The 22992-nt window shown below is 36.7% G+C and overlaps 1 protein-coding gene across 5 annotated transcripts in view; it reads left to right on the top strand.

The window, feature by feature from the left end:
- SS18 (SS18 subunit of BAF chromatin remodeling complex) overlaps positions 1 to 22992 on the top strand; it is a 44761-nt gene that overhangs the window by 9228 nt on the left and 12541 nt on the right. For all 5 annotated transcript variants that reach the window (XM_026095950.2, XM_026095954.2, XM_026095952.2 and 2 more), the window contains 2 exons: positions 9072 to 9225; positions 14523 to 14744. In XM_026095950.2, the coding sequence (XP_025951735.1) occupies positions 9072 to 9225; positions 14523 to 14744 (376 nt within the window). The remainder of the gene's footprint in view (positions 1 to 9071; positions 9226 to 14522; positions 14745 to 22992) is intronic.

The raw sequence follows: 22992 nt of genomic DNA, 5'->3' as shown, positions 1-22992 counted from the left end.
GATGAGAGTCCTAACTGTAATAAAATTCTTGTCTAGTGTGTACCAAGTTACGTGGGAGAGTCTGTTCTTCATAATAGTATAGGAGAAAATCTGTTAGATGTATCTGTTACTTGTATCCATTTAACTGCTGGTGACAGTTGGCATCAGTCTTTAAGTCTCTGGCTTAATTCTGCGTGCAGTGAATGGTAGGGTAAACATTGGTTAAATTATTTTAAAAACACTAAGTTGTAAGTTACACTGGATGCTCAGCATTAGCTTTTCAGAGCACAGGTCCGTGCCAAATTCAGTTCTTCTCAACTGTTTGTAACCTATATTAATAGAGAACAGAGTAAAAGAAACATTGAATGTTACCTGTGAGCTATTACTCAGCTGAGCATGAATTTTGAAGAAAAGCTGCTTTTGTTAAATGTTTGATAAACAGTTTTCAAAAAGCATAATGTCTAAAAGACTTTTTTTTTTTAAGAGAAACATTAGATGGGATGTGATGACAGGAACACAATGTGAGTTAATATTTTTGAGAAAGGGAGGAAAGGTGTTGGAGTATACCTGCACAATATGGTGGATATGAATCCAAGGAGGAATTCTAGAACACATCAGCATCAGTGCTTGTCTTCTTTAAAACAACAGTTTGGATCCTTCTGTTTGTTGTTGGGTTTCACATCAGAATAGCTTAGAGAAAAGAATGATTTTTCCTGCTGCTCTTTGAATTAGAGGCAAGTGAATCAACTCTACTTGATGTGGTTGAAAACTTAAGTTTCGTGTTCCTGTGTTGTCCTTACAAATTATTTAGCCAGTGCAAATCTATAGTTGATAAAAGTTAACCTTTATGTGCCTACATCTTTCTCAAAGAACATTGTTTCTTAAATTTTTCCTTCTTCCAATTCTTTTTATACTCTACCTTTCTCATCTGCTATGTTTATTTCATGCTCTGTGAGCAAGAAACACAAGGGGTAAGCCTCCTGGGGTAATGGCTCTAGCCCACGGTTTGGTCATCTTTGTTGAGATAAGAAATCTGTGGTGTCTAGGTTGGTACTGTAATACTACATTATTATTCTAAAATTCAGCACTATCGCTGTGTCGGAGTGATCTCAGAGACTAAGCACTTTGAATAAGATGGTAAATAAGATTTTTCCTGAGGTTTTATGGTATTACAGGTCTGTTAGAGACGAGACATAATTCTTTGTTGCTGTCAATAGCCTGGTTCTTAGATATGGCTGTAATAACCAGTCATGAGAGCAATGCACTATGATCTAGCTATATAAGCTCTTACAGAGAGGTCTAGTATCAACTAATTGTCTTTGCTGCAAGGCCACAGGTGATCTTCTCTATCCATTTGCTTTGCTTGAGGTTTTGGATGCCATGTGATTTCCGGCTTCTCAGTGAAAACTGTAATTCGCTATACCTTCATCATAAATAAAAATGTAACCAAAATAGAATTAGTTTTACAACTAGCTAGTGATTTTTTTTTTTTTTAAACAGAGGATGGAAAAAAACACATTAGTCACAAAACCCAGGAAACTGCAAAATTTCTCATTACAAGAACGATACCCTGTAAAATTGTCAGCAGTATAGGATTTTTAGAAAATTTGAAGGCATGACAACCAAGTTTCCTATGAATTAAGTTTAGAGGCTTGTTGCTCACTCTAACCCATTTGTTGCATCTCTATATCCACACCAGTCTTTATGTTGATATGCCTCTTTTGGAGCCAATAGAGTCTTCCCACTCTAGCAAAATAGGATTAGGTACACTGCCTTTTTCTTTTTTAAAGAATTTTCAGACTATGGACCCTCAATTTACACTTGTGTGCCATTGTCTTACAATAAAAATTGCTCTCCCGAGTTGTTCATTTTGCTCCGGAGAGGCTGAAGTAAAGACTTTTAAACGCTGGGGAGAAGTTTGGCAGTTGTTTGACAAGATTTCTTTTTTTTTTCTCTCCTTTCTTTTTTTTTTTTTTTAATGATAATGGTTATGCTGATGTAAGCAGTGCTGTACTCTTATCCTCTGCAATTCTGCAGTGTCATATTTTAATGTTGCTGTATGATGAACCAATCCAGGTTAATGGTGTATGTTTGGGAGGGGATTTTCATTCTAGATCAGTTCTGATTCACTGCAGGGCTGCGTAAACGGCTGCGTTGGGACAACTGAAAGGATGAAACTGGGAAAGGGAAAGCGGTTGGAGAGAGCTTCTTGAATCAGCACTTCCAATGAAAGACGTTTTTATAAGTATGTTATTTTAAGATGTTAGCATGTTAGGAGTGATTTTGCAGGCCACTAGCATACTCCTCTTTGAGTAAGAGGATCAGTAAGCTATTTTGTATATAGTGTTAATCTAGTACGTCCACATGGGGAGCTAGTGCACTGTACACAAAAACCCTACTTCTATTGCCCACTGACTTTTGTGGCTATTTTAGTAATTACTAAAAGTAACAGGCAGTTTGATTAAGTAGAATGCTCTAAAATGTAATCCTTCCATACTTGAAGATGTGCTCTCTCTAGTCAAGTACAGGAGCTGTAGAATAAATTTTGCCTTGTTTCTGTTTTGCTCTAGACAGTTCTCTGAGAGAGCTGTACCAGGCAGTCTTGTAGCACAGATGCAGTTTATATGGATGCAAGTCCTTTCACCTGTACAGTTTTGCTCTTCTCCCAGTGAAACGCACTGAAGGTTCTACAGAATTCTTTCTGGTTTAATTGAGGTTACATCAGGACTTCCAGCTGGAACAGAGGTGGAACTTTTTTGTTAGCTTACTAAATGCAAGAAAGAACCTGTAAATACTGGACCAGGCATTAAAGTATCTTAAAAACTAAAGAAGCGGGAGATAAACAGTTGAGGAACAGAAGGCTCCTGCTTTTTCTTATCTTGATAATAGCATCCTTCAAAAATGTCATCAAATTTAGACATTCTCCAAATTACTTCTCCCAAGAAAATATTCAAGGGCAGGGGCAGATCATTTTAAAAATAAAAATGAAATGCATTATGGGGCAGTTGCAGAGCACCTCTGAATTTTTCTAGTTTCTGTAGCTGCATGTTCCCTGGGTTAATGCCCACAGTTACTTATTCCTTGTCTCTCACAATAAAATCATCTGAACTTGTACTGGATTTTTTTAACTTGCAATTTAAATCATCTCTAGTGATATCAAGAGTTAGGAATTGTATGTTACTACTTTTTAAGTCTCAGAAGAGCTGTTGCTATGTGGACATCAAGTATTTTAGGGTTAAATTTTCTGGTTGTTAACATAATGTTAAAGAATACTCAAACAATGAAATACTTTTATACAGTCTGTTGTACAATTTGAAACAATTAAGGATTCCGGTTTGCTCTTTGGAAAAAATGTTTTATTATTTCCATTATGAAATATCTTAACATTTTGTTCAAATACTAATTCAGTTCTTTTTGATTTTGAAGGTATTAATATAAATGGAGATTTAGAAACTGGTTTTCATTCTGAATTTAGAATTCGTTACTGCTAGTGTCACAATTGGTAATTCCAGCAGTGAGAGCACAAATTACATTTGTAATTAAACTTCCTTTTTAGACATGATTGTAAATGCTTTTCACGCTGAAATCTTCCCCTGCCCCCAAATACCACATATTCTGAGAATTGATACGGGTTGCTTATTTTTTTCTTTTAAGATGTTTTCAGTACAAGAATATCCTGCTCCTTATAGAAGAAGAGACATAAACCAATTAAATAAATCTCACCTTTTTCAAATCTCAAAAATGTATTCCTTCATGATCTTATTTCCCGCTCTGACACCTCAGTAAGTACCCTGCAGGTGCCATCACCACCTATCAACAGACAACTGTTCTCCGAGACTAGGACAAGGGCTGTGATATTAGCAGTTGATTGCAGGGCAAGGTACCTCCTGGGATGGAATATTTTGCTTTGCAGAAAATTATATGAGAAATGAAAACAAAGATGAATAAATTCTGAGTTTGAGCATTTCTCTACTTCTGGAAAGATCGGAAAGGCTTTTATGTTTGCATCGCTTGTAGCTTTTAATTGTTACTCTGAGACTACTGCAGGAAAATTATATTATTAATAGTATATTTAAAATATTTATTGCTATTTATATTGATTAGTGATAGTGTGTTTTAGCCTGTTTAAAAATATTTCCTGTCTCTTACATTTTTACTACTTTAAGATTTTGACTACTGAGCTGGTATTCCACCTGGGTTTTTATAGCAATGAATATTCCATAAACAAATCTTTTAACCTGCTATTAATGGCAAAAAAAATCTGATAATTTAAACTAGGGCAGAGAAGAGAGAATACATGAAAGTTCCAGATGTCCAGTTCCACCATGATAAATCATTTTTTTTTGCTCTATTCCTTCTGATCTATTTTATTACTTCAAAGGAAAACCTTGAAAAAGTACAGTATGACTATTGTTTTCAGTGTATACTTCCAAGTGATTTTTCAGTTTAGTAGGATTTTATGTTTGCTGAAAATTGTCAGTTAAAATTTAATATACACTTTTCTCTGAGATTTTTATTTTCAGTAATAATTGCAGGTCAATTTCAGTGTCTGCAGTTTAGCCTTCCAGAGTTAGGCAAAATAGCTTATAATTTTTTTTTTCATGCTCTGATAAATTGTAAAGGCTCATAGTGACTAGAAATTACAACCTGTGTATTTGGGGAAGAGAGCCAAAAATTAAAGGTTAGCAAGTGAAGGTGTATCTAACTCTGAGCTTACATTTAATTGTTCAGTTTACTTTTTTACTGATAGTAGAATAATAAATATTTTCTCTTTCATAATGGGAACAGAATCAGCAGTGATTTTAATTTCCATTCCTTTCTGTCACTCATCCTGCAAGAAGGAAGTAGCTTTCCTCTTGTTCTGTCAACCTGCCTTTGGATGTAATCTCATCCTTTATATTTAGACCGAATGAATAGGATTCATGTTGGGTTACTTTGCTTTTGAAAAAGGGTGTGGATTTTCTTCTGCTTTTTAGCATTTTGCTTTTGAATATTGTGTGGTAAATTTGTATTTTAAAAGATCTGTTTATGCTTAGTGCATATTACTGGAGATAGCCAATTTCCATAACTTTTATAAAGAACAGAAAAAGTTAATGACACAGGGTTTTTCTTGTAATTACAGAAGATTTAAAAGAAGTTCATCACCTCTAAAAGCCTGCATTAACTCTGATAAAAACACGGAAATTGCCATTTAAAATCAAATTTTTCTTTTCTTCTGGCTGTGGCCAGTAAAAAGTACTCTGGAGGGAATTTCGTTAGATGATAAATTATATCAGCAGGAGGCATTTATTTTTAATTACTCTCAGGTAGTGACTGGTTTATGACCCTAGCATGAAGTCTTAAAACACACTTTAAAAATATCCTAATACAACTCCATTTTTATTGCATATATGTATGTGTAATTATTTTTGAATCCTATTTAGACCTTCTTCTAGTGTCTTGTGTTGATGAATTCCTCAGGTTTATGTGATTTTTTTGGTGTCTTATATGTTTAATGTTATTCCTCAATTTATTGACTATGCCCTTGGGGTATTTTGTTTTTCAGCATAAATTGGATCATCTACTCTTTGTTTGTATCATAAGTTAAGAGGATATGACAGAAATACAATTTACGTTTGGTTCCTTTCTATTTAAAAAAATGTCCTTTGCGACTTGGTTCACATGAAAGATATTTGAATTCTCTAATCACTAGGTGCTCGTCTTTGGAATCCTTCTGCTTGTGGGGGTTTTTTTTTTGGTTACTTTCTCAAAACTGAACTTATATCAGAAATACAATGGCTTTTTATTTCTTTTATTTTGTACCTGACTTTTGGTACAACAAGCACTGCAAACAGTCAGAAAGAAAACAAATATATTTTGAATAGTTGTTGGTGGTGGGGTGTGTGTGTGTGTGTGTGTGGGGGGGGTCGTATTTTGTTTTCCCACTAAACCGTCTGGGTCATGGTCAGTTCTTTTTGCAGATTAGTTGCAATGACAATAGAATTGTGAGGGAGAGAAGAGTGTTCAAAATCCAGTGTAATTGCCTTACATTTATCCATGTTGAATTTCACCTGGCATCATTCTGCTTATTCTTTTTTCCATTTTTCAATTATCAACATTGTAGCATCTTCAGATGTTGACATTTACTAATAAATATTTCCAGGAGTCCTTCATGTTTTCCTTTATCCTTTGAACTTAGCGTAAAGTTGTTGCTTATGTCTTCCTTTCAGCAGTTTCTGATCAATCAAAGTGTGTAGCCCTGGACAAAGTATTTTCCAAAAAGTCTTTGTCAAAAAACTTTTATCAAAAAGCTTTTGTTAAATATGCAGCTAATCATTTTTTGCATATATTTTTGAAAAATTCAAACAGATTAGAAAGATACAGTGACATTTATTGACACTTCACTGACTTGTCTTTATCTTTTATTGCTCTCGGAGTTTTATAATTCTCTAATTATTTTGATCAATTGACTCGTAGCTTGGAGAACAATGCCCTCAGATTTGTGATTCCTAGAACTCATCCTACTGTTTTATTTATAAAAAGAGCTGCAGTGTTTGCTACCTTCCAGTCATCTCGTGGAGTAGTTTATTTTGAAGAAAGGTTGCATGTGTTAGCAGTTAGCAGTTTGGACTTTTTTTTTTTTTTTTTTTTTTAGGAATTTCAAATGGAATTACACTGGTCTTAGGAGTGTTGCCATATCCAGAAACTCCTCATGCTTATTTTCTGATAGTGCCATTTTTTGTCCCCTTAATTACTCCCTCTGTTCCCATGTAGTTCCCAGTGGTTCTTGCAGATTTTTGTTTTGATGTAATTTTAAAAATAGTTAGTGGTTTTTTTTTTCTGTCCTTGAATGTTTGGTCTCTGAATTCCGTGTTTGATACCTCTAGCGTCTATCTCAGTGTTTAACCAATACGTATTTAGAAAACTTCCAGAATAAATTTAGAGCCGGAAAATATAGTTTTGTCTAAAGACAAAACTTTGTCTAATCTATTTGATTTTTTTTTTGTATATCTTGCCATGCATAAGGTTATGGGCACGTTCATAACTTTGGCAGTTGCACCTGCGAAAGATCTAGGTATGACCTAATATTTTTTAGTACTTTACAGCAATTCTCATTATCAGCAGGTGTGAACAGTGGATTTACTAATGACTTATAATTGAAGTCTAAGAAGTTCACCTTAGTTTTGAAAAGTTAACAGGAAAATACTGGCATGGTTTGTTCATTCCAGCTTGGTTGTTTTTTGGCTCTGCTATGTGCTGAAACAGGGTTATTGTTACACTCTGAGCTCTAGCAATTCATGTAGAGTAATACGTATTGGTGTGCTGGTATTTCAGGAAATACTCATTCTAAAGAAAATGAAAAATAGTCTCTTGGTTTTATTTTCACTTGTTTCTCTGTGCATCGGTTTTAGATAACTTGTCAGATGCCAAAATATGATGATAGTAATCTTTTGAAGGTGAGAGGAAGCAAGACCTAGCTGGAGTGGCCTTTATTCCCTCTTGACTTCTGTAGTGAAGAAAGATCAAGCAAAATGGAGCTGCATTTCACTCCTTATACTGTTCAGAGAGTAGAGCTGCCTTTTGCTCTTACCTTTTTTAACTTCTCCCCCCTTTACTACAGGATGAGGAAGAAACTTGCTTATAAAAGATCATTCTGTTCATTGTGAAGGAATGAAAGGAATTTAGTAAGATAAGTCAGCTCCTTTCTCCTGCTGAAAAAAAGCCTTTCACTGAGTTCTTGAGGAATTTTTTAAAATATAGCAAGGAAAATAATACCTTGAAATGGCAGCCACTTTTGAAGAGAATGTTGAGAAAATAAATCAGTGGCTATAACACCATCACACACCCATCCGCCCTGGCAGAAGTGAGCACGTGTTTCTGTATTACCTACATGTGTTAATGTCCTTGTTGCATATGTTGTCCTCTCCAAGGCAAAACGGGGATCCTGCTTTACACTCATTTTGAAGGATTTTTTTTTCCCCTGTTCTATTATGTCTTGTGTTTAAGAACCTCCTGATGAATAGGTATAGTTAAAAGGGGGACTGGACTAGAGGAGAACCTAGAGTTTACCCCCTTGTTTCTTTCTGTGGAGAGAGATGTTGAAAAACAGGCATGTTATCTCACAGGAAAGGATTTTGCATGAATAGTTATGGCTTTTTAGAGAGGGTCTTCAAAAGCCATAGACCTAGGCTTTCCCTGTCACAGAGATTGTTTTTATTTCCTTGAAAGCTTTTGGCTAAGGTATGTGAAGAGGTTAAGTACAGTCTCACAGGTGTTTTTAATAGGAAAATGAAACTACTAGCAGTTCTTGTATCTCCTTACATTGCCCTGAGTAGAGCCTAATAGTAAATTCCCCCTTGTATTTATTGTTTTTCTTGCTTTCCCTCTTTGAACTCTCAAGGTTATTCAGTTATTTTCCTCACAATTTCATTAGGAAATTTGCCAAAAACATCCTTTCTAGGCAGCTGTCTCTGGACCTTTGGAGGCCAGCACTAATGTGCTTTCCAGTCTGTAGGGGGTGTTTGGCACAAAATTATGAACTAGGCCTTCAGTGCTTCAGGGGAGAGAAAAGAAGAGATCTCAAACATTTTACCACACCCAGGTGCAAATTTTTGGTACTCTATAAGCATTTAGAGGCTTTCATCTCTTCTTGTACCTGCTTTGTCCTGGTGCAAGGTCTGTTAACAGCAACAAATTGTTGATGTGAGAGAATTATAATAGAAGAGTTATTTTCCTATTGAACAAATGTTGCTTTGAAGGAAAGCTTTTGGGTGTATGTGGGAGAGAGTAATTCTAGCAATCTTAAACTGTTTGAATGTAATTTTTTAATGAGGCATTGATTTGTATTTTTTTTTTTATTTTAACATAATGCTTGAAGGTGCTATAGCGTTGCCTGTATGTAATACTTCATGTAAAATTGATAGAAATATTAAATGTTTTGCCAAAGTTAATATTGAGAGGAGTTAAATATATCAGAAAAAAGCAAAAAATGCTTTTCAGTGCTTTCTTTCATACTCCACTTAACAATATAGGCAACTGCTGTACCATATGTACATCTAATATATTTGTCAGACTAACTGCTTCTGTTGTTTGACTAAACTGTCTCCTTTCAGCCACCCACACAGAATATGCCTATGGGTCCAGGAGGGATGAGTCAGAGTGGCCCTCCCCCACCTCCGCGTTCTCACAACATGTCTTCAGATGGTATGGTAGGTGGGGGCCCTCCTGCACCACACATGCAGAACCAGATGAACGGCCAGATGCCTGGTAAGTTTTTCTCCTCCAAGACATTAACACCAGTGTTGCTTAGCAACTGAAACGACATGGGGGCTCAAGGGATACTAGATTGTTGATGACAAAACTGCTTTGAATGCCCCCGAGTACAAGCTCTCTTAGAGTTTGTTAGCTACAGAGCTACGTGACCTGTATTCAGTGTTTATCAGGCTGCCCTTGGGCTTTGATGTAGCTGACACACAGCATTCCTGTGATGAACAGAACTGGCTAAATTTAGTCTTTGAAACCATGCAGTACAGCTGGCTTTAGAAGGCTTATTGGAGAACGGTATTGGCCTGTGGCTGAATGAATACAAATCCTTCTATAAAAAGATGTGAAATCATCATAGCTAAATAATTAGATAGTAATAAAATAGATACATCTTAAGGAGGATGTTTCAAGCTTGGGTAAACTTAAAAAAAAAAAAAAAAATCACTTTTATACAGAAAGCTGTCCAGTTTCCACTGATCTTCTGTGTTCTTTATTACTGAAGAGAAGTTGAAATGGTAAGGGATTTATAAAGAAATGGCCTCCAGATCATTGTTCAAGATGTAAATTTTAAGTCAGTTTTTATGCCATCCTGTTTTGTAATAAAAAGAAAAGTGCTTGAAAAGTCAAAAAAAACAAAGCAATGAAATAAGATGATAAAATTCCACATTGTACCAGCCTGGCTTTGGAGTAACTGCTCCCTTCAGCAGTCATAGCAGAATGGAGGGAGCCCTGGAAAAGCTTGCTTCTTTATAGAGAGGCTATTTTCCAGTATTTCCACTCATAAAGTCATACTGCCTACTTCACGTGAATTGGCTTTCAACTTAAAATTGCATTCCTAGCGTTCCTTTTGCTCAAGACCCCTTCACTTTTGTATATGAAGGAACTTTTCATACAAAAGCTTTTAAAGGTATTGATTCTTCCAAGAGGGAAAACTATTGTCAAAGGATTTTTCAAAATTCATTTCTCAAATTCACAAGGATGAGCTCCATAGCAATAAACATAGTAAATCATTATGCAAAATTTAAAATATGAAGGTAAAAATAAAACAATTTCTATAGTCTCTTAATTTCTCTTCAAATCTTGATAAAATTGACCTGATAATGTTAGTGACAACTTTTCTGAGAAAAGTAGCTGAATAGCCTGCAGAGGCTGCATGCAACAAGTATAATAAATGATGTAGAGAAGCTAGTTTCATCGTACATTTTGGTCATGGTCTGCATTTGGAAGTGGAAAGGCCAATATATATGCTGCTCCCTAAGTATAGCAGAGGTATTCTGGTTGAGGAGTCTCCCATCCATCTAAGATCCATCATCTCCCATGGAGAATAGCACTGCCTCTCAGATCAGTCTATTTGACCTTCTAGTGTAATCATATTATTGTTATTATAATGATCTTTTCCAAGGAGAATGATTACTAAGTCACAATGTGAGCATAATGACTTCGCTGCAGAACAACAGGGGAGAAAAGTCACTGCTTAAACATACATATTTTGCAATTAGATAGAATAAGAAGAGAGCTCTTATGAAAACATGTGAAAGGTAAATAGATTTGTTTGGGTATTCGCCTAGACAGATATTTAAATACAGTTTCCATCTAAGCTTTAATTTAGCCTTTCTTCCAACATATTCCCTTTTTTGAATGTCTGTTCCTTCCCTTTTCTGTTTAAGGTTGTCTCTGAGGATGTGAAGATAAACAGCTTAAGATGAGGGTATCTCTAATATTCGGAAGGCATGCTAAAATCACTTCATAGTTACACTCTGGAGAAGGCGAAACAGAATTGTCTTATTAAGGGGATAGCTAAAATAATTTTTTAAAGTGCCTGCTAGTTTGGCTGTACTTGCACCTCTCTGTATTTCATAGGCATATACATATAATCATTTATTCTGTGTATGCATTTGCTTTCTGTTCATAGTTCACTTACTGTAAAATTATTTAGTTGCTTTTTAATGGAAGCTAGATACAAAGCTTTAAATATCTGAAAAGATGATCTGTTCAAATAGAGCTAAGTCATTAATGTGTAAACGAAGAGAATTCTGTGAAGACAACCAGGAGTTGACCTGCCTGGAAGAAATAAAATCCAGGTTTTTAAAAATACCAGTTAAGGAATTCTGGAAGGCCTCCTCCAGTAGGGGTTCCACAGGCCTGACTGTGGTGGAAGGGGTGGTGGGAGGATTAAAAGAGCTGTCTAGTCACAGTCAGTGCCTGAGTTGATTTAAAGTTGTGCCATGGACCTGTCCCGTTACCTAAAGGGCAAAGTATGATTTTTCTCTTTTTCTCACACTTGTGTTCTAGTTAATAAAGGGCTTGAAGTACTGCTGAGGCCCTTAATTGCATCCCTTGACAGACAAGTATCTGTATCCTCTTATCAGGGAAGGCAGTCATGACGAACCTTTTTCAGCCTCTAATGGAGTTGAATCTTGTCTGTACCCGTAGCAGATTATGGCTTTAACCTGAAAAAAGACTTGTTTGAAGGGTTGCATTCATTGAGTTTGTGTAATTGAAAGTATGGGTGGTCTTGGTGTGGAAGAAGGTGAACTGGGCTGTACTGGTAGTAGGTTATTATCTGCCTGACTTCTTGAGCCTGTTTTATAATATAGGTGTTCATATAGAAAGTTGAAAGGTAAGACTAGGCCATAGGGTTCTGTAAAGGTCGTGGCACTGGTAACTGTCCTTCCTGAATAATAGGTGCTTATGTGTTACCAAGTTTTCTGGAATTCTTTCCTTCCTATGAATATAGTCCCAAATGCATTTGGGCAGACTTATGACTTAGTCTCAGAGCTCAGACATTGTCCGTAAGTGGTTAAGAGGCAAATGATTTTCTGTTTACAGTCAAAAAAAGATGTTTATTCCACTAACTTTTATATAACACAGAATCTAATTAGTATAGTGTGTAAAGTAGTTATTTTAAAGACAGATGCTGTTCATACACTCTTCATATTTTATTCTTCATACTTCATTCGTATTAAAAAAAAAAAAAGTGATTGTTTTGTCCTTATGTTCAGGAGAACCTCATGAAGTATTTTGGCAAATTTTGTAATTAAAACATTATATCGTGTCAAACTTTCTCTTACTATTTTTCATTTGGAAGGTTTTCTTCATACAATAGTCTCAGCTTTTCCTGTCATTGTCTCCCATGTTCTTGCTAACAAACTTCCTGTTTTTGATCCCAGAACATGCACGTGTGACATTTCCTGTTCTCTCTTGCGTTTGTTTGTTTGTCTTCCCCATTTTGTTTCTTTTATTACTGGGTATCAATAATTTCTTTGCATCTGTTAAGCTCTCTAAAATCTGTTATTGACAATTTCTTCCTTTAAACAAAAAGTGAATAAACACTCCCAGGCACTGACTTTCTAGCACTAATGCTGTGTCCTCCTTTACTTTCCTAGGAAAGGTATTGAGAAAGCAGTTTTCACAGTCCTGTAATAATTTCTTGGCACCACAATCTGGAGCTTTTCTCCATCTTAGCGTTCCCTTAACACACTGAAGATCTCATTGGTAGGGATGGTCTCATTTATTTCCCAATTAAGCCACCTTGTTCGCTCTGTTACAGAGTTGGGCACTCTTAATTTGGAGAGGTGGCAGTATAGGCATCTATAGTTCCCTGTCATGATCATAATCCTATTTACTGAGATCTTTTTTCTGTATTTGTAGTGGATCTGCCTTTGTACAATTCAGCAATCTCTGCTTAACTTAATTTTACTTTTTGTTCTGCAGCAGCGGTGAACTGCACATATGATATCTTCATTATGCTTTCCACTTCTCTTGATAAAATAAACTTATATGTTCATTTAAGCAAAGTGTCCCAAAAAGGGCCAGAGGAAATTCCTTAAACATGTTCTCTGTTTCTTTATGTTGGCCTTTATTAGCTGTGATCCTTGACCATCATTATCTTTTCCTTCTGCATTGTTTTGTTTGCACATCAGCTGGTATTGCCTCTGTGACCTTGAGTGCAACTCTGCTAGTCTAAATCCTTACTTTTGCCGTCATTCTGTCCTAGATTAGTGCAGTTATTTCTTTGGCTAAGACAATACTCAGCAGCTGTTTTCATCTGAAGGCAGATAACTTTTTTTGCTTGTGGAGATATGTAACCAAATCACCGTATCCTTCTACAACTCTACTGGAATAGCTTCTTTTAGGTTCCTCTTCTAAGTTTTTGCTATTTCATAGGTTTTTGCAGCTTGCATAACTAGAAAAACGTGGCATGTTTGGCAACGATGGTGTCGTCTTTCAAACCCTGTGTATCAACACTTGCCTGATTTACAGCTGACCTACTCTCTCTGTCACATACTCTAGTTGTTCGTATCTTCATAAATTCTTCATATGATGCTTAGGCATAATGTCATAGGCATAATCCTTGCATTTCACTAGCTTTTTTTTTCTTGTCATGTTTATATCCAATTCTACTAATTTTACTCCTAATCACTGCTCACTTCTCCTGGCTAAAGCAATGGCTAAACTGGTCAGATGGCATACTGGCAAGCTGTAATGTTTGTGCTTTTTAAAATATCCATTGAGAGTAGATGTAATTAGAGAACAATTCAACTGCAACCTGTGTTGCCAGGAAGGGGGGAAGTAAAGGGTGAACAGGTGTAACTGGCCACATGGGTACATGACCAGGTTGCTCTTCTTTTGTGTCTTTGCAAGGGTGAGAAGTGAGTTGATATTTGGTGGCTGTCCTTCCAATCATCCCCTCCCACGCTAGGAATCAGTAAATATACTTGCAGAATGTTGGCTATAGATATGATGCTCAAACAACATTAAATATGCCTTTAGCCATGTCTGTTCTCTATGTATTTGTACCATATCAATGTTAATACTACCTGACCTTTTAAAAAAACATTAACCTTTAGTTCAAAGTGTCTAGTATGATTTGTCTGAATACATTAAAATGTTCTAGCTGGATTTTTGTTAACCTACTGAGGTTATACTCCTATACTCTGCTCAAGTGCGGTTCAAGTTGAAATTCAGGGTGTGTTAAGCAAGTATTAAAAAAACCTAGCTTTGCATATGATATGGGTATAAGATGGGTTTTGCAGTAATTTAGTTTTGTTTTAACAGTGTCAGCTGCTCTACAAGAGAATTTATTTCAGAGTAGAACTGAACTTTGACAGTTGTTAACTGTAATTTAGGAGTTAACCAGGTCAGGAAATTACTAGCAAATACTTTATGCTTTAGCTCTGTTTTAAAGTAAATGTGTTTAATGACTTTATTTAGTTTTGTGATTTAGTGTGACTGTATTTGCTTGCTTTGTGGTACCTACCTAATGTAAAACTCTTCTCCCCCTGCCCTTTTTTCTGAAGGACCTAACCATATGCCTATGCAAGGACCTGGACCTAACCAACTCAATATGACAAACAGTTCCATGAACATGCCTTCAAGCAGTCATGGGTCAATGGGCGGTTATAATCATTCAGTGCCATCCTCACAGAGTATGCCAGTGCAGAATCAGATGACTATGAGCCAGGGACAGCCAATGGGCAACTATGGTCCCAGACCAAACATGAACATGCAACCAAACCAAGGTAAGTGAAGCACTTGTTAGCTTCTATAAGAATGAAACAAGTCTGAAATACTGACATGTTTTTAAAAGGTCTTTGCTTGCAGATTAGTTTTTTGCTCTTAAATATATTTGTCCCATGTTTTTAAAACTCCACATCTCCTTTCTCCAGTATGTCCGTGACTCTTTTTTGTTTGCAGACATTGGACTGTTTTCAGGTGTTGCGTGAAAATCTGGGATTGGATCTGTTTTCATGGGTTATAAATTTGAACTGCTGTTTATCTTTCTCAGATTTTACATTTCTAAGTATTACTGCCATGTGAGTTGATAAAATACATCTGTATACTCTTCAGTCGCTTGGGTAAATGGAAAAATTAAAGCCAGGTAGCCTTCAGATTTTTATGCTTAATTAATCTTAGTTCTTTGCATCATGCTGTTTTAGCTTGGAATGTCTTTTAATCTTAAGAAATAAAATTCATTTCCAGTAACAAATCTGCTACTCCCTACTGTTTTTAGGAGATGTCCTTGTGCATATAGTAAAATTCAAAACTAATTTTCTATCTAGGATATTTGCATAGCATAAACAGATGATGTATCCTGTTGACAGTGTGGTCCTTGTTGAAGTGCAAGGACATTGCAGTATTAAAATATTGCATTAGAGTCACAACAGACTAAATTATTAAATTGTATCTATACTGCCTATTTTCATAAAGGTGCTTTAGAAGCCAGCAAGCTGTATTTTCAGCTTGCTTGTTAAGTCTGTTACTACACTGGATCCAAACATGCCACCCACTAGAAGAGATGCTGTAGAATTTTTAAAAATGCTCTTGCCATGGTTACAGCAAGAATTTTTGTTCAGTCTGTATGAACTCTTAGTAAAGACAGATTAGTTGAAGGATATGACTGGAGTTGAGGTTTTTCTTCTGTTCTGATACTGTAGGAGATATATTTTCCCATTTTTAAGACTCCTTTTGTGGTCATTATAAAAATAATATTCCAGTAGCATGGGTTCTTATTATCACAATATACTCTCGCTAGAGGCCAAAGCTCCATTTTGTTATATAGGTGTCAGCTGTTCATGAGGTATACTTTATTAGATCAGTTAGGGGCTTATAACAGACTAAAGATTAAGTTAATATGAGAGCCAAAATAAGTCAAGACAAACCAGGTGTTTCTACAGTTTTTTTTTACCAGTAGTGAAAGCAAGAATTCTGAGGCTTACATCATCCACACTGTTAATGGCATTGTTCTTGAAGTCTGACAGTAAAGGAAAGGAAAAATGGGCACATAGCAGAGAAAGCCATCACAACTGGGAAGATTTTTGTCTATCTCTCTGAATCAGTATCTATGTATTCTGGGCAATACATCATTGAGTAATTTTATAAAATTTGTGAGACTCTTTAGAAAAGTCCGGTGCATGCTCAGTTAAAGTTTCCTAGCTGCGGAGAGTTAGCAGTAAATATGGAGTATTTTGCATGAGGAGGCCATCAGCTTAATTGCTCTACAGAAAACAACTTTCTTTGTATGATTGGCTTACAACTTAGGACTAGTGATTCTCCCATCTCAAAATAGTTCTTTACTCTTTCTGGCAATATTCCCCTGCTGTATTTTCAATACTCTTTTCAAACTTGGAAATTGCTCATTAGAAATTAGGCAGAAAGACACTTAGAATGTTTTTGTTCTGGACAAATAATAGTATTGTAGTATCTTTGGGGAATAAAGGATAAAGCAGTATATAACCAATTTTAGAGAACAAAATCTCTTTTTAGAACAGTTGTATCACTGGAGTTGGTAGCACTGACTTGAGCTTAAGCCTTGACTTAAGGTCACAGTAAGCTTTCACATTATGAGTCCTTTTAATTTTACCAGATTTTGACCCTCTAGGTTGAGATTTTTCAATGTCAAACGTCTGCTTCAAGCTGAATTTTTTTGTGGAATTTTCACAGAAGTGTAGGACCATTTCTGAAAATGGAGTGAAAAATTACATTCTTTAAAATATTTTAAATGTTGCACAAAAACATTACTAAATAGAGCACTTCATATGTAAACGTAAGAGTGCAGGTGTCTTATAGCAGGACTTTGAAATTTGTCTGTTCTGCCAGCAAAATTATATTTGCCGTTTCAATGAAAATACTATCCCAACTTGGTCAAATTTGAAATACTCGTGGGTATCTTTAAGACTGAAGATGTGCGTTGGTTGGATATCGTTACATTAATTCTTTGACCTGAGAATATTCCAACTCCTGTCTATGTAACACATTTCCTCCATTTTCCACTCCTGGTTAATGCATTCATTGTGAGGTTTGGTGACAAATTAGGGGAAATATTTTGTGTATGTCTTCTCCTGTGACTCCAAGACAGCAGGGGAAAGAATGGCAGACATGTCTGTGAGACCGTGAAAGAGATTCAGAGAGGTAGCCAAGATTCAGTCTGGCTGGGCAGCTATACCAGCCAAACCCAAACGCTGCAGGCTCCTCATCTTAAGTGAAGAAACAAGAATGAGCAGATAGGAAGTGCGCTTGGATACAATCAAACCGAAAGGGAATGAGCAGATTGTGGCTTGAAGTGTTTTTTTAATCAGTAGGGTATGCTGCTTTTCAGAAACAGAAACTAAACCAAAATTTGAATCTCAATACTGCTGTCAGGGAAATACTTGTGAGCCCTTAACAAGGTTTGCTGCTTTGCCTTATATGGGGTAATCCGTATTGAGAATGTGATATCCTACTATTCCTATCAGTTACAACACTAGCTCAATATAATGTTGAATATTCTGGAAGATAAGGTCTTAGCATCTGAAGTTGGCTGTTAAAAATTAGTTTTTGACCGTAATCTTTCCCTGCATGGGTTCCCCATCTGTAGAGAAATGAATCTGATAGTGAGATTAATACCATCTGACTTCACAGGAGTGTTGTGAAAGTGTATTCATTATGAAGATTTGGACATTCTAGTTTTGAGTGCCATAAGAAAACCCATGAACAAATTAGTAATTCTGTCTTCATAGCAGTGTTTGAATAGGCATGGCATCTCACACTGAACAATTAGAATGAAAAAAAATACTGAGTAGCTTTTAAATGAGTATCTACTGTGTACTGAATGAAGCCGGCACTTGCAGAGAAAAAGCATGCCATCATATAACAGAGGAATATGCCATAATACACAGAAAGGTTTGATCTAACTTTTTGGCATAACTTTTTCCATGAGGTTTCTATCAAGCATCTCATTGTATATACATTTTGAGTCAGATGGTGTTAGGAAAAAAAAAGAAGTTATAATTAAAAAGTATAACATATAGTAGCAGAATCCATTGTTAGATTTACTTTCTCTCCCTAGTCTGTACTCGTTACTGATTTGCACTAGTTTATAAAATGCTAGCCAAAGGAATGTCTTAAATGAGAAGCGAAATTTTCACAGTATTGTTTTTATGTAATCAGTCCAGTTAAAATAAGAATTTCAGTTGTTCTGGACTTAAGCAGCAGATTGTATAAATAGAAGATTTTACAGGTGACTCTTACTTAATAAACTACCTTGGCACTTTGGGAAATCCATAAGGAATATTTGCTACTTTTGTGGAAGAGATAGGAATCAGCAGTAGCTGAGTGAATATGGCAGAAACTCCCTTTTTATGGGTGGTTTTCTTCTGTGTATGGGAAGCTAGTTACATTATGCTGTATGAAATATTTTAACTCTTGCTAATCTTTGGCTTTTAAGAGGAGAAGTGTGAGCAGAATTTCCTGGAACAGGAAACTTGCATGAAAACTCCTCCTTACCTCTATTGAACAGATCTTTAACATTCATAGAATATAAACTGTAGAATTCAAATGCTTTGAAAGTAGGGACCAAGGAAGTAGTAGCTTGACCAAGGAAGTAGTAGCTTGACCATCTCAGAAATCATGTTTTTCAGGTCATTTTGCTAGAGTCCCTTCCCTTGCAAGAAGTGTGTGAACTAAGTTGCCAAACTCCCCCATCTTTATTTAATGGGTATTAGACATTGCTTCTGGGAAAGGCTCAGGGGGACGGGACAGGTTAGTTTACTTTTGACAGCTGAGCTGTACATGAGGACGTCATGTTGCCTTGGTCATTTGCAAAAGAGCAATTCTGGAATGTGATGGTGAGATTTTAATGACAATTTCATTTATATAAACTTGAAAAAAAAATCCATTAAATTTCAGAGCCCTTTTAACCAAAAGCAAATACAAAGAGATCACAGAGACAGCTGGCACTAGGCAGGAGAGGAATTCCTTATCTCCTTTTGTTGTCCACATAAAAGAATAGAAAGATAGGAATACCCTATGTTATCCAAAATATAAACATATTCAGGCTGTGACAGTTTGGGATAAAAATACTTTCCAAGGTTGATGACCCTTTGTGAATGTCTTGCTATCTGTTCATTCCCTTATAAAGAGAGCCTGTTAATTTGAATACCTCACCTGCTTACAGTAGCCACCGTGTCATGGATAAAGCACAGCAGTCTTAATAGAGTTAAATCCTAATATTTTGGACATCAAACCTATTAAAAAGAAATAAAATTGTCTTCAAATTCTGAAGTGCCATCATGCTACAGCCAGCTTTGCAGGATGTCTAGCTGTAGAACACACTGCAGTTCTCCTGTCTTGAGAAAACAAAGATAGGAACAGGTATTGTGGTAATTGTTCTCGATAGAGAAAGACATCTTTCTTCTGTAGTGTACAACATGAGAGGCAGTGTTGGTAACCATTGTGCGTTTTTTTTTGTCTGACATTTTTATGTTAGTTTTTTAAATGACATCTGAAATGGTTAGGCATAGAAACTTCGAATTCAATTTGAGATGAAGACTTTGTGGAGTAAAAAAAGTGGAGAAGTTTCTACTACTTTTAATTTGCAGTCCAAATCATACGTAGGAGTAGCAGAAAAATTTGTATTTCGAAAGTTTGAAGTCTTTTGAGAAATTGTTTAAACAGATCCTTAATGTTAAAAAAGTCATTAAGATTTTGGTGCACTTGACTAGGGTATCTGGACTCTGGTGGAATTTCTAGCTTTTGTCAAGAATCCTGAGAAAATTGAAGGTTAAATTTACCCTATGCTAGAGTTCCTAAGCTAGGTCTTGCAGGAGTTATCATCAGTTATGTCTGAAAACAAGTATTTCCTATGATTTTTTTGTAACTCTGAAGAACAAAATAAAATTTTGCTGAGGGCCACCAAATTTCTAGGCATGTGTTTTGTGGTTGTGTAAGAGTGTACACAAAAGTGAGATTTAGAGTGTATGGTGCAGCATTTTGCTGATAATCTAGATGTGGTATCTGGCTGCTTTATCGGTATGTGTGCACAATATGAAATGCCTGAATGTCGCGGCCCGAAAGGAGTCGTTCAGGACGACCTCCCTCCCCTTGGGGCCAAAGGACCAAGTTCGTGATGCCCTTGGACTGAATTAAGGTGAAACGACACCAGCCAACCAGTTTTAAGATTTATTAACACAAAGATAAGGCATGTGGTCAAATAGGATAATTCAATGGCGAATACTGCAACTAGCTAGACAAAAACAGATCTTACCAACATTCAACAAAAGAGAGGGGGAAAGAGAGAGAGAGAGAGAGAGAGAGAGAAAGATATCACCACCCGTGGATCCAGCGGCGTCCTGTTGGTCCTCTTCCTTTGGGAGTCTCGGCAGTGGGGGGGGGCTCCCGTCTGGTGGGTAGGTGGCTCCTCTTCACCCTGGGTGCAAGTTTTGGTGGTGCGCGTGCAGTAATTACAACTCGAGTTGGGTCCGACCCTAGGTTAGCTCGGAATGACACGCGTGCAGTGGTTACAGCTCGAGTTGGGTACCTCCAACGAGGGACCCTGAACAAAGAGATCCCTGGGCAATTATAGCTTTTTCAAATTAAGTTTCCCACCCCCCCACGTGGTAGTTCAGACCAATAGTAATTTTTGAGTCTGGGGTCTCCTGCTCCTTATTGGATCTCATCGTTGTTCCTAGGCAGGCTGTTTCTTTTCTCCCTTATCTTTTCTGTTGCAGTTTCTGCAGACAGGTGTGTCTTCCTTCCTATAGGTGTGTCTTCCTTCCTCGGGTCCCACCATCATCTCTCAAGGTCTTGACAAAGAGGTGGTAACTCCAGCAATTAGCACTGTTTCAGCAGTGCACAGGAATGCAAATTGCTGGTAACTCCCTTATCGTTCCCGCCTGCACCAGCTCTGGGGCCCTTTCTCACCAAACTAGGGAGTGCGGCCTAAGGCTTCAGCAAATTTAGCCACTCATGCCAAGCAAGTTTTATAGAAGTTGTGCTAAAAACGGATCCCAAAGTCTCTGCCCGACTGTGGTCTCGTTCAGTGCAGGCTCGGTGTGTTCTGGGTGGTCACAGGGAGACCATCTCGGGGGTCGCAGCAGCCCAGTCCTGTTTCCGCCAGGGACAGATGGCTTGTTCGGGGTTATGGCCTGCCTGCACCCCATGCACCAAGAAATGTTTAAGGCAAAAAATTCATTCATCTGTCCGCCACACTGAATAATACTCTTTTTTAGCAACAAAGCTACCATATTATTGAAGACTGGAGAAACAACAGTTTGTACTATTGCTTTTTGGTTAGAACCCAGCCTGCTCCCTTAGCTCTTCAACCAGAACAGCAGTACCACCAGTTCACTTGGGTATGGTTCCTTGTTTCCCTGCTTTTTGGAAGTTTTGACCATGTCAGCAGTTATTCTTGTCCTCTTATAGCACTTGTCACCAATATCTGAGTTTCAGTAAAGGAACAAGGTTAAGGAGCTGTTTTAAACAGCTACAATTTTCTGCAGCTCATTCAGCCTCAACGCATATCTGTTCTCAAATTTACCAGGTTGCTCTGGGGCCCACTTCTAGTTTGCATTTCTGTTTCTCTCCATTCTTCTTAAATATTTGGAAAATAGGTTGTCAGTTTCCTTGAGAAATTTTTTGACAGGGAATTACCACAGAATACTGGATTTATGAGGTACTTCAGTACCAGTCCATTTTTACTTATATCCACACACCTTTTTCTTCCCTGTAGTAGTTCTGTGTATGAGACACTGGCTGGAGGAAGAACATTTTATTTAGTAGCTGTAGAAGACTCTTTGAAATGAGTAGCTGTGGAGAATGTTGTGCATTCTTGATAATGGAACAAATGCAGATTATTTTTAATTAAAGGAAATTGAACAATGAACAGTAGTTCAGTTTTCACCTGTTGACTGGCTTTGTTACACATTCACTTGCTCTGCAAGACTGATTTGGCTTTACACAGTGCATTTTTTGAATGCCCATTTAATGCCTACCAAAAGTACCTGCAGTTCTCACAGGACCTACAATACTAATGCTTAAAATCTTTTTCTTCGGCCTTTCTTTTATCCCAAGAATGCTCGCAATATATTAACATGTGAAGGCCTCTCCTTAATGCATATCTGCATTTGTACTGCCAAAGTTACTGAAGTTTCTTGGACAGACGATAATCCATTTCTGTACCGGCATATTTACAGTTATAGCACTACATAATATTTTCTTGGGCTTATTATGGGCTCAGTACAAATCAGATGTTTTGTCTAGTCTGGAATAAATAGTTCTAGAAATTCACCAAAAACTGATTGTTTCTAAAGAGAGTTTTTGAAAGCAGTGAGTATTCTCTTGCAGTGCTCTTTTTGTGAACTTTTCCATGTGATGTCTTATGTCCAAGTCTGGAAGAGATCATGACTTCCTTAGAATACAGTGTACTGTGATCTGATTGAAGTTTCAAAATCTGTATTTTACGTGGGCTCAAAAAATACATACTATAAATATTAGAAACTCTTAGATAATGAACTAGTGACAGTTTTTGACTAGAAGGGGTTTTCTTGGTTACAGTTTTATGTCCTATTAGGTAGCAATATGGTGGATAAATGTAACTTTATTGTAGGCTTAGTTTTTCAAAAGAAAATTTTAAAGTTTCCTCATCCCTCAAAACTGCTGCATAAAATGGTTCTGTTCCATGAGATGTTAGAGACCATGATTCTTCTTTTAGGTATCTTTTTGATAAGAGAGAGATGTGAACAAACAGGAAATAAGCCAGGCACCCTGTTATTAACACAATACACAGTGATACAGGGTAGTGAATTCTCATTGCGACTCTACAAAGCGTTAATGAAGTTCTAATTTAAAAAGCAAACAGAAAACCTCTACATTGCACCGTGGGGACCCGACACATTTTATCACATTGTATTGTGACTAATATTAATATTGTTAATTAACAAGCTTTCTTGCGATCTAGGAACATTACGGCAACAAGTTTTTGTTTTTTCAAAGCTGATTAATCTTTCCCAGTGC

Source organism: Dromaius novaehollandiae, chromosome 2 (genome assembly GCF_036370855.1).
Source record: "Dromaius novaehollandiae isolate bDroNov1 chromosome 2, bDroNov1.hap1, whole genome shotgun sequence".
Taxonomy (NCBI): Eukaryota; Metazoa; Chordata; class Aves; order Casuariiformes; family Dromaiidae; genus Dromaius; species Dromaius novaehollandiae.
This window is presented reverse-complemented; position numbering and strand designations above follow the sequence as displayed.